This window comes from Danio rerio, chromosome 18 (assembly GCF_052040795.2).
Source record: "Danio rerio strain M-AB ecotype USA chromosome 18, GRCz13ab, whole genome shotgun sequence".
In the NCBI taxonomy this organism is placed as follows: domain Eukaryota; kingdom Metazoa; phylum Chordata; class Actinopteri; order Cypriniformes; family Danionidae; genus Danio; species Danio rerio.
The window spans coordinates 10856478-10869689 of record NC_141038.1 but is presented as its reverse complement, the minus strand read 5'-3'; the positions used below and the strand labels follow the sequence as shown (position 1 = coordinate 10869689).

The window sequence follows — 13212 nt, the reverse complement described above, 5'->3', positions numbered from 1 at the left end:
TTAATTCTGTTGAACACAAAAGAAGATATTTTGAAGAAAGCTGTAACCATTGAATTCCATTGCAGGAAACAAATACTATGAAAGTCAATGATTACAGGTTTCCAACTAACTTCAAAGTATCTTACTTTGTAATTAACAAAAGATAAAAACTCAAAAGTTTGAAATAGGTAAGTAAATTATAGGTGAGACACAATTTTCCCTTTTTATCCCTTTAACAAATTAAGTCAAGCTAACCAGCTCTTAAATCAACTAATATTTCTTTCTTTTTCGACTTAAAATGTTTTTATGCCTTAAGAAATGAATAGTAGAAGTGTAAGGGGTGATACTTTGTGTTAATATTTCACTGTGACTCCTGATTTTCTTTCATTTCATTTATACCCCAAGGAAATCTAGACACTGAACATTTATAAATGTGTATACTTCAAGCTAAACAGATTATTTATTTAAATTAGAAAATATGTGTACACCAAATATAGGATGTTGGCTAAAAGACATGGTACAAATGTGACAATGGAAAAGATAACCTACAGTGCTCAGCATACACGAGTACATCCCTCACGAATCTATCTTTTAAATGCCTATTTTTTAGAAGCTATACAATATTACATTTGTGCATATACATTAGATTTTTCAGTACAGAAAACAAATCTGGAGCTTATCTAACAAAATAACTGATGATAACGGTCCAAAAACTAGTCGACCCAAAATTTATGTTAAAGAAAAATTTTAAATGCAAATTTTTAAAAAGATTAGAAAAAAAAAAATCAAGAAGCAAAAATAATAAACTTTTAGTTTAATTTTGTAGGTTGTATTTTTTTTTTTTGCAATATTTTGCTTGATTTTTATTGTATTATCTTTCAATTTCTGAACATATTTGGTGACTAAAATGTTATTTTAATAAATATATCTGTTTAATAAATCTAATTTGTTTAAATGGACCAAAATACATTGCCTATATTCACTGAAAAATGGATACAAATATTCATTTTCAAAATGGGGTGTACTCAATTATATATATATATATATATATATATATATATATATATATATATATATATATATATATATATATATATATATATATATATATATATAAGAGAATATTATAATAGAGAATAGAGAAGTACAAAATCTTTAAGTGAGTTTGGGGACCTTTCAAATTGTTCTTAAAATGTGGTGGAGTTGGAAATGTGTTGATTGATGAATAAGAAGAGAGGTCATAAATATTGAGGTAAAATACAACCTTACAAAAGCTGATTTGTCATAGAAAAACTGCTGATTCGGTAGTCGGTTAATTTGTGTGAACGCATTAATTTTGCCATGATGGTAAATTGGTGAAACAACTGCCTGGCAAAATCAATTCTGTCTAACAATTCTAAGAGTAATTCTAAAAATGAAAAGACAAATTATTTAGTATAAAGTAATGGTTATGAAAAGCCGAACCCTCTTTTTTTTCTGCTTGATGCTGCACTCATGAAAAGAAGAACACAAACATAAATAAAACTATCAAATAAAAAGTTTCAGTACAACTATGAGACTAAACCTAACATTATTACAACTACATAACTAATTTCTGTTTTTTTTTGTATTTGGCAGAACACCACAGGCAAAATTATTTAAATGCTGTAAATTCGAGGCACTGTCAGAAACTGAAAACACTATTACTATGAGAATTACCTACCTACCTCACAGTTCTGTGCATCATATTACATATTTACACTACCTGACAAAAGTCTTGACGTCAACCCCAGTTGTAAGAGCAACAAACAATAACTTGATTTCTAGTTCATCATTTGGAAAAGTGGCAGAAGGCAGATTTTTCAGATGAATCATCTGTTGAACTGCATCCCAATCGTCACAAATACTGCAAAAGACCTATTGGAATCCGCATGGACACAAGATTCTCACAGAAATCAGTAGTTTTGTAATGGAAAATTAATGGTTTGGGTGTGCAAGAGATTTGCATAGTGGATAGCAACATCAACAGCCTACCCATTACATTATAAACCACAGGAAAGGGCAAACTCTTCTGCAGGATGGCGCTGCTCCTCACATTTCAGCTTCCTCATCAAAGTTCCTGAAAGCAAAAAAGGTCAAGGTGCTCCAGGATTGGTCAGCTCAGTCACCAGTATGAACATTATTGAGCAAGTCTGGGGTAAGATGGAAGAGGAGGCATTGAAGATGAATTCAAATAATCTTGATGAGAACTGGAAGTCCTGCAAGAACGCTTTCTTCGCCATTCCAGATAACTTTATTAAGTTTTTTGAGTCATTGTACAGATGTATGGATGCAGTCCTCCAAGCTCATGGGAGTCATACACAATATTCATTGTTTGTCTGCGGCAACATGACTTTATATTCTATACTGTACATCATTTCTGTTAAGTGACAAGACTTTTGTCAAAGTCAGACCTTCCTGTCCTAATTAAGTAATAAAAAAAATCAAGGCATGATCATATTTTATTATAGTAAATTAAGCGTAATCTAGAGGCATTAGCTCTTCATATAAGTCACTTCTGATCCCAAATGATCAACTAGAAGTCAAGGTATTATTTGCCGTTTCTAAAACTTGGATAGGCAACAAGACTTTTTTTAGTGTATGTAATGACAGTCCAACCCTAGTGGTTAAATAATCACGCTAAACCTTGCTGTGGTCATGGCATTAGAATAGAAAAAATAAAAATAAATAAAAGAGTTACTGGCCAACTTGTGAGTGAGTAACATCATTTCATATACCTGCCAACGCAGAATTTCATGTGCTAAGTGTTCATTTTAGGCCCTAACTTCAACAGAAAACCAACCACACTTAACAGTGAATGTTGGAGAACTGTACGAGAACAGATGGTTGCATTAAGAGAGCTGTTTTTATTTATTTAATAAGTCTGTGCGTAATTATTCTGAGATTTTTGCTCAAACAGACTTGCGCAACGGACTGTCATGGGCCAAACAATATGATTAACTGTACAGTACCACACACTCAGATGACAACGCTGGGCAAACAATGTTAATGTTGCTTAAATTCTTGCACGTAAACACGTGTACCCGTTTGTGGGGGGCAGTGATGCGCTCCAGATTGAGGGAGTACAGGACGTCTTTTCCCCCGATGATTAGCCGTTCCTGAGTCTCGTCCAGTAACATGGTGTATTGCTGCAGACGGCCCTCTCCGGCCTGGAACACCCACGTCCTGTTCAGCTCCCATAACTCTACAAACAAACATTAATAAAGCAGATTTTAGTGTCATGTTAAACCAGGGTGTTAATGTGAGGAAGATGATAGAGTAGTTAGTGCATTCAGGCCCATTCACAACAAGCATGATAAATATAAAGATGAAGAAAAATACGCTCTACGCCCTGGCGCATGGTGTAACAGGGTTGTGCTTATTTTCTTAATGACTTGTGGGTGTGTTTTGAGCATAACATGCAATAATCCAATCAGAGTTTTATCTCTTATTCCCTTTAAGAGTCAGTTGCGTCAATGGCGGTCTATTTCAGTTCATCAACAAAGCAATGTGCCAACAATGCGCCTTTACACACCTCTTTTCTAGATCAGCACACCCATGAGTCCCCAGTGGCACAAATGGATTTGCTATTTAAAGAACGTGGTGAAAAACGTGAACAATGTTGCGCTAGTCTGAAAACAGCAACAAATCATAATTTCATGACTAAAGTAACTTGAAAATCATCTGGTTGTTATATTTAAGAAATATTATATTCTTAATGGGCATGCCAAACAGAAACAGGGCTCGAAATTGACTTTTTTTTTTTTTTTACTTGGTCGCACGGTTGCTCCCATTGTCAAACATGTACTGTAAGAGAACAACCAAAAAAAAAAAAAGCCACACTTGAAAGGAGAATGTGCGCTTCTTTAAGTTCTAATACACATTTTAATACTGACTTAGTTAAATCGCTTTAAATCATCATATGAGCCATAATCATAATTTTTATTTAAAAATGCTAGGTTTGATTTTTGAAGCATTAGTACAACTCTCTTTTACGACTGACTTAATTTGATTCATGTCTAAATCATAAACTGAATTGGATGAATTGTGTGCCAAAGTTGAAATTGCTGGCTAAGCTCAGAAAATCTAGATGGTTAAGACATTCAGAGATATAAGTCCATCCAAATTCTGTCATCATTTCTCAAATCAGACACAGAACTATAAAATCTTCATGTACACTGTGCTCCGATCTTTCTGATGCATGATAGCTTCACTTAAGAAGTTATTGGTAAAGGTCTATAATAATCTTGTTATTTCTAACTGCTTACCTTCAGATCATTTCACAAACACACAATGTAGACTTTCATCATTATTAGAGTTACATTTTGTTTCAACAAAAAGAAAATATATAGTTAAGCATGATTGAATTTCTCTTTTTTGATTCCTGATGCGAGCACTCCTTTGCTCAGCCTAGTGTTTCTAAAGGTAGAATTTTCCCAGCCTTTTCCTAGAACTTGCTTTATGTAACACTTATCGGTTTTAAATAGATTGCCGTGTCCCAGGGCAATGCACCACATATAACTAATATTAGCAAAAGCAGCATCTCTCCAGTTCAAAGCACAGATGAAAAGACTGCCACCATAGAATTAAAGCCATAAAGTTTGGATAAACTGACAATCATTTTTTGTTTTTTAAATAGTGACGATTAAATACAGTCAGACAGCTAGGAAAACAGATATACAGTAGGACAACTATTTGTAAATGCTTCTTTTATTCAATAATGAAAGTGAATTATTTTATTATTTTTATAAATTCTTACAGTTAAAGGGATATTCTCCCAACATGAAAAAAATAAATAAAATAAAAGTAATTTACTCACCCTTTAACTCACAGGTGTCAAACTCAGTTCCAAAAGGGCCGCAGCTCTGCACAGTTTATTTCCAACCCTAATTAAACACACCTGATCAAACTAATTGAGTCCTTCAAGCTTGTTTGATACCTACAGGTAAGCTTCGGCCCTCCAGGAATTGAGTTTGACACCCCTGCTTTAACGGTTTCAAACCTTTATGATTTTTTTTTCTGTTAAACACAAAAGAAGATATTTTGAAGAAAGCTGAAAACATGCATAGTATTGACAGTATTGGCATTTTCTACTAGGAAAGTCAATGGTTACAGGTTTTTGCTTTCTTCAAAATATGATTTTTTTTTTTTTTACGGAAGAAAGAAATTCATAAAGGTTTGAAGGGTGATCAAATAGTGAGTAAATTTACATTTTGGGGGGAGCTATCCCTTTAACAGTTACTGTAAACCCTACTGGTTATAGCATAATCAGTGTTTCCTCTAAGATTTTTTCCAGCTGTGGCGGCAGGCCTTTTTTTATTTTTACACAGGTCTACCTGTGGCGTTATTTCAATGACAAATGTCGTGAGTGCAGTATTACTAGTCGAGATCGCATTTATTATATAATAGCCTACAGCATGCAGATCTCTTTGCTTGCGCGCCGAATTCCTCTGCTCGTGCACAAAACTTCTTGCACACCCCCTCAAATATAAGTCGCTTCAAAAGCGCGCAGATCGTGTGCGCTCTCAAATAAATCCTGCTGAAGTGTGATTTAGTATGTTTATGATAATGTTTCAGGACGATATTAATGCGTATTGAAGTAAAGTAAAATGGCTATATGTCGGGTTTGGTGGCCTCATGCATCATGCGCCTGTCAGGCACTTCTACGGTTACAGAAAAGTTTGCATTGTTATAATCTACTTACCCTTTAATACGTTTTGGTGCGATTATTACCCGCTATTAAAAAAATTAAATGTTTTGAATGAGAAGCTGTAATGTAGTCATGGCGTGATGAATTTTGGCGTGGCGCCCTGTCATGGGAGAATGAATGTAGCGGAAACCATGATAATGGGGAAAGAATAAAATATAAGTTATTTTATTTAAGTATTTGCTCTTTTTTTGCTCTACAAAAAAATCATAATCAGAACCAACCCACAATAAGAACTAGATTTGCTAAAATTGCTAAAATTAAAACTATACCCAATCCTAGTCTTCAGTCACATGATCTTTCAAAAATTATTATAATATGCTGACTAAGCTTTAAAAACAAAATGTTAAAAACGTCATTGCTTAAAATTTTGCTGAAAATCATATCTTTATTATCATTTTCGATCAATTTGTACTGTTACTGAACAGAACCAATAACTTCTTTCAAAAAAATTTTTATTGAGCCTAAACTTTTGAACAGTAGTGAATGTTGAACCTTTATAAAGCTCATGACTGCTACATTTCTTTCCGCCACAGAGTGAAGTCAGGCAGCTGGAACAGGATTAAACACACTACATATACAGGCAAAATCAGACAAAGATGCACAGCTTCAATGAATCGTGATATGAAAGAAATTGGATTATATGATTAATCAAAGTATGCGGTGTCGATGACTTATGACAGATTTCCTGAGCGCGTTTGCGTGTGTGTGTGCGTTGGGTTGCTCCATGGGGAGTTGCCCCCGTAATGGTCTTGACCTTCTGATTTATTCAGCGTGTGTGAGTTGGCCCTCCAGTCATACACACCCAATGACAAAATGTGTTTTTCATTTTAAATGCTCTCTGGTTGCTTTAGACAGCAAAAAAATGGCAGCCTCCCAACACACACAGATGCTGGCAGATCCATTGATAAGTGGATACACACACATATACCACTGAATGGCAGTTGAGGTCAATGACATATAGGGGGAAAATAAGACAGAAAATAAAAGAGATATATTAAAAGGAACTACTCGGCCAAAACGAAATGGAACATTCTGTTGTTATTTACTTTCTTTAATGTCATTTTCCCAAACCAAATATGGCCTTCTTTTATTAAATGTAACATTTTCAGGAATATCACGAGCACAGTTTTTAATATATGGAAAGTGCACATGGATTGACCCAGTCATGTTACAACCCCAAATCATAAAAAAAAAAAGTTTGGGCAGTATGGAAAACACAAATAAAAAATAAATAAACTAGTGATTTCTAAATTTTCTTAGGCTTGTATTTCATTGCAGACAAATTTGTTTATGTGTTCCTCATGATTTTTGTTTTAATTTTTTTAAATAAACACGTATTTTTAATATTGATTCTTGCAACACATTTCAGAAAAAGTTTTCTTTTTCAAAGCACTTAAAATACATTTAGGGACTGAAGACAGCAGGTGATGAAGTGTTTAATGTGTTTAAGGTGTAATTTTGTCCCATTCTTCTTCTAAAACAAGTTTTAAGGTGGGCAACAGTACCGGGTATTCTTTGTCACACATTTTGCACATCAAAATGCGTCACACATTCTCTATTCATTAAGATAGGTCGGGACTGCAGGCAGGCCAGTCAAGTGCCTGTATCCTAGGGCTAGGCTGTTAATTGAAATCGACATTCAGAATGTATAATCGACCCAATTTTTCCAGGACCATTTTTTTAATGTGTGGAGTGACGTGACCCTGCTCTGTTAAAGACTGATTTTTACTTCTGTGGCCACTTTGCAGCTACATTTGATCTTTGGTTAAGTAGGACGATGGACCCATTTTTGAGACTTACTTTGCACTATATTGACGATGATGGAAGGCTGCGGCAGAGATAAGGCACATTTTTCATTACATTCAAATTATTATTTACATGAAAATTTTTGTAAACAGAAGATGCTGGACATGTACCGTTTAAAATACTATTTACAGAACATACAACAGTTATTTTACTTAGAAGAGGAGCTTGTTTTTTTACTATTAATATGAAAAACATGGAAAATAATTTATTTAGTTTCCAAAAGTGCAAGTTTTTTTTTTTTCACTTTTTTGGTTTTAGGCAATGTGTGTTTCAATTTCAGTTGTTCAACGTTGATGTTGAGTAAATAATCATAGATACCGGAGGTGTGTTTCCTTTAATTATTTAAGATCAAGTAATGCACCCTTCATTCAGAAATCTCTTCCTTGAAATATGTGATCATATTTACTGCACAAAACCAGTCAGTGAACTACAAATGCAATGTAATGTAACTAAAAATTGAAATAATTGTTCAATAATCACAATAGAGTTAAAATGTTCAATTAATCAAGATTTAGTTTTTTGGCCAAATCACCCAGCTCTACTGTATCCTCTTCCTCAGTAATGTATGCAGAATGTTGTGTTGCATTGTCTTGTTGAAATACCCATGTGCTTCCCTGGATAAGAAGGCAGCATATTTTGCTCCAAAATCTATTTGTACTTTTCAGGATTAATGGTGTCATCACAGAAGTGCAAGTTACTTTTGCCAAAATCCCTAAGGCAATGCCATACCATGTAAGGCCCTTACTTTTGGACTTGTTGCTGGTAACAGTCTGGATGATCCTTTTCTTCTTTGGTCCAGAGACTACAGTGTCAATTTCCCTCAAAAAAACACCAGAAATACTGATTCATCTGCCCACAGTACTTATTTCCCCTGTGTGATGGTCCAGATGTCTCAGAGTGGATGGCGCTTCTGGACACTGTTAACATAGGGCTTCCTTTTGGCACAGTACAGTTTTAAAAGGCATTTGTGGATGCAACCACGTAAAGGTAATTGACAGGTTTGCCAAAGCAGTCCTGAGTCCATGTGGTGATATTGCTTATAGATGAATGAGGACTCTCGAGGCTGTGCCATCTGAGGAATCAATATATCAGCTTAGGTAGTTCAGCTTAGGCTAGCGTTTTTGTCCTTTAGCATTGAAATTCCTGTGGATTCCTTGAATCTTTAAATTATGTTATGCATTGTTGACGGTGAAACATCAAATTGTTTTTTTTTTTGTTTTTTTTTTTGAGGAACATTGTTTTTTAAAACATTTCAATAATTTTCTAACATATTTGTTGGCAAACTGGCAATCCTTGCCACAAATTTGCTTCTAAAGGACTAGACCTTTCTTGCTGCTTTGTACCAAATCATAATTAAAATCACCTGTTAACATCGCCTGCTTCAAATCAATCATTATTTAACCAGATTAATAGCCCTAAATTGCTCCTGTCTCAACTTTTTTGGAATGTGTTGCAGGTCTAAATGAAAGGAAAGGATTTATGTAATGGATGTACAAATGAAATGAAGTAGACCAGACCAAAAAAGAAATATTTTGTGTTAATGTTGTCTGCTGATTTGGGGTAGTACAAAAAGAACCATTAAAAAAAATCAAAAGAAATCACAAAAAAAAGGTTTAAATACAAAGTCATGTGATGAAGCGATTGATTTATATAGAATAAAAACTTCAATTTCAATATTTTTATTAAATTCATTTCACTTTATCACTTTAGGAGTAGGAGCACATTTAGACATCATTCACTACTATTAACTGTAAAAGAAAGGCCAAAATATCTCCGTTTGCAACCCACAAAGGAACTAAGGATTGGAATTAAATAAAAGAGAGCGACTTTTCAATTTTGGAAATACTAATCCTTTAAAAGAGCCACTTAGACAGCCGAAGGGCAAAAGTGTGTATGAAAAGAAGATAAGTGACGCAGACATGCAGATAAGGGATAAAACTGGATTACTGAAATGATAGCAGGAGGGATAAACCGACATGAAGCAAATGGAAAGACAAGGTCAAAGAAAGACATTTAAAGAGGTAGACTTTGATCACATTTTAGTGTCTGAGAGCCGTTCTTTTGAAAGACACTGCAATGTGTCTCTAATTACGTTTATGAGTCTAGTGGTTAATAGAAATGCCTTGGGATACACACAAAAACATGAAAACAGGCAACACTCCCACACCCACAGAGTTCAAGTTCATTTGGAAGTCAGTCAATTTAATACCTCAATCGGCTGTTTTTGCAGACGGGTTGAAAAGTCAAAACCACACTGTAAAAAGATTGATTGAAAATTTTACATAAAAGATGAAAAACACACATTTTATACCTTTAAACTAACTTTGATATAGCGTTTATTTGAAGACTTTGTTTTTGTCTTTACTAAAAAAAAAAGTAAACAGTAAGTTAGACAAAGATGCCAATAAAATAAAAAATAAAAAAATGAAAAATTATGATAAACACCTTTTTATTATTTCTTAAATGCTGCACATATTTTCTCAAATAACAAATCTAATTGCAAAGCATATAAATAATAAAATAAGCATATTTCATTTTAACTAATTAAATACTATATTTTATACTTACCGTAGATTAATTTGTTTATTCTTATTTTATTTTACCTAACTTTAACTTGTTTTATTTATCACTTTATTATTATTGTTTATTTATTTTATTTATCAAACTAATTGCATATCAAATAAACAATGATTAATACAAAAAAGCATCTTTAAATTTTAAATGAATCTTTAAATGAATTAAATAGTATATTTTATACTTTTATACTTATTTTTATTTTATATTTAATTAACTTTAGCTTATTTTATGTTATGTTCTCTATCATTTTTTTTATTTATTTTTAATTTAATTTTATTTCATTTGATTGATTCATCCAACTAATTGCAAATCTAATAAAAAACAAATAATACAATTAAAATAAGCATTTCTACATGTTATATTTATGTTATATTTAGCAAGGATTTTAATTAACTAATTTTTTTATTTATAAATTTTAAATTTTACTTTATTTTATTTTACTGTTTTTCTATTTTTATTTTATTTATTATTTGAATGATTTATTATTTGATTATTATTTTTATTTTATTACTTTTATTTTATTTCATTTTATTTATCAAAGTAATTGCCAATCAAATAAATAATGAATATACACCTAAAATCTTTATGTAAAATCTTTTTGTTGTCTGTGTTATACTAAGTGTGGATTTTAATAAACAATTTTATTTTATTTTATTTATACATTTTTTTATTATTTTAGAAAAATTTGCATAACCTTTCTGGTACAAGCTGAGATCTCTGCACATTTACAATGTCTAATTAAAAAATATAAGATTGAAAAAAACAAAGATGCTGACAATGACTAAAACAAAAACAATATAAAAGAAAGGCAATGTAGACATAGTCATTGTCGACATTTGTCAAAGACTGATGAAATTAACTTGGAAAAACACTAAATAGGAGCATCAGTGACCTCAAATAAAAGAAAAAGCTTTGATATTTGTTTATACACACACAACATCCTCATGTTGTAAGCCATGAAGCAATTTCTTCCAATCTGATACAAATTATAATCACTTTAAAGTGACCCTCTACCCACCTTACACAACGTGTGGTGACCATGTGGCATGTAGAATAAACCAAGACTGTGCTAAAGAGGAAAATGAAAAGATTGAACTAAAATTAAAAGATCAAATGCCTTCAGAATTAATTTCCAGTTTCCTGACCACATACACAGCAAAATCTCAAACAGCCTGGATGAAGATTTCATATTTCACTCACTTTAATTAATTCAAGGTCTCTGCCCTATTGATGTTTGTTTGATCCGCCGTCTTGTTTTATTTATATGCAATATAAGAAATCAATTCCACTAGGCCTCTTTCATTCATTTTGATTATGTGCTTCTCTCTCATTCCAAATCTGTGCACTTGTTGATGAAGATAAATGAGGAAGATAAAAGGTAAAAAGAGATGCAGATGTCTGCTGACCTCTATATGTGATGTTTCACAGGAGGGGTTTGTCTCCTCATATAAATATTTAGTTAATATAATGCATTTATCAGCAGAGTCCACAAGAGAAAGACACATAGTACCACAATGTTTATAAAGAGACCTCATGTCTAGAACAAACAGCAAATTGCAAAACATCCCACCACCACCAAAAAAAAAAAATAATAACAATAAAAGCTAAAAAGAACTTAATTAAAAAAAAAAAAAAGCTAAAATAATAATCTCGAAGCTCCCCCTGGGGCAGCAAGCATTTTAACCCTTCACCGTTGCTCTGCTCTCCTGACCAGGCAAAGGTCACATAATTAGACTGTTCAACAGACAGGACAACATCTGGGTAAAAAGATAACATCTATAATGAATTAAAAACACAGTGACCACTCCATCACCAAGAATGTTAGCTAAACGTTTTAAAGGCACATAAACTAAAAAAAAAAGATAAGGGTTGAATAAAAATAAAAAATAAAAAAAACATGCAATTGCAAAAAAAAAATAATAATAATAATAACTAGTAATTTTCATAAGGGTTACTCTGTATTTAAGCAGAATAGATGCTGATTATATTGTAAATACACTTGAAGTTAATTATGAGTTCTCCTATTACATTTTTTCCCCAATTTTTCTCTCTCTCTCTTAAAATTAAACACTCCTTTTATTCTAGTCAAAATTAAACAAATAAGACTTTCTCCAGCAGAAAAAAAATGATCTTTTATAATGTGATAATCTTTAATCTGTTAAATATCCTTTCAGAAATATATAATAAAATATAAATTATATATACTATAATTTATATTTCTATACTAAAAATATAATTATATATAACAGTTTATTATGTAAATAGTTTAATATGAGATGTGAGGGAAAATTAAGCACCCAGAGAAAAAAATATATACATGTCAATAAATGATTTATTTATTTAAAAATATTGTTATTTTTATATATAATAACAATTTGTATTATAATTTATGTAAATTGTTTATTAAATAATAATATTAAATATTTGTTTATTATAATAATATATATATAAATATATATATATATATATATATATATATATATATATATATATATATATATATATATATATATATATATATATACACACACACATACATACACACACACACACACACACACACATTTATATATATATATATATATATATATATATATATATATATATATATATATATATATATATATACACACACACACACACACACACACACACACACACACACACACACACACACACACACACACATACATACATACATATACACAAACCATATTTTTTAAATATTAAAAAATAATTTTTTTATTACATTTTATTTATAAAAACAGTATATATTTATATATTATAGTATATACTTATTATTTTTATTTCTTTTAAGAGACTCTAAATATTTAAATGTTTTATTATTTATTTATTTTTTATTAGCTATAGCTATACAGAGTATATATATATATCAGTGATTTAATTATAGATAACTGCACTTGTGAAAGACAGTCTCTGTAGCCCAACCCAGACACACAGTCTGTCTGGAAGAAGGCGAAGATCATATTCCCAAATACAGGATAACCCTACCTATAATTACCAGGGTTAGCAGGTTAACACAGTCAATATGCGGAGTTAGAAGACAGTCTTTCTTAAACAGAGTCTCTCAGTCTTTTCGCTGCTCAAAATCACATTCTTTA

The 13212-nt window shown here is 31.7% G+C and overlaps 1 protein-coding gene across 10 annotated transcripts in view; it reads right to left on the bottom strand.

Annotated features, from left to right (window-relative positions):
* sema3e (sema domain, immunoglobulin domain (Ig), short basic domain, secreted, (semaphorin) 3E) overlaps nucleotides 1–13212 on the bottom strand; it is a 128649-nt gene that overhangs the window by 49658 nt on the left and 65779 nt on the right. For 6 of the 10 annotated variants that reach the window (XR_015514381.1, XR_015514380.1, XM_087292322.1 and 3 more), the window contains one exon: nucleotides 3042–3202. Coding sequence is in view for 4 of the 10 variants with exons in the window: in XM_087292321.1 (XP_087148447.1) it covers nucleotides 3042–3202 (161 nt within the window). In the remaining 6 variants the exon portion in view is untranslated. Of the gene's footprint in view, nucleotides 1–1723; nucleotides 2217–2318; nucleotides 3203–13212 lie in introns of those variants that run through there. The other 4 variants (XM_087292325.1, XM_087292324.1, XM_087292327.1 and 1 more) reach the window with 2 other exon arrangements.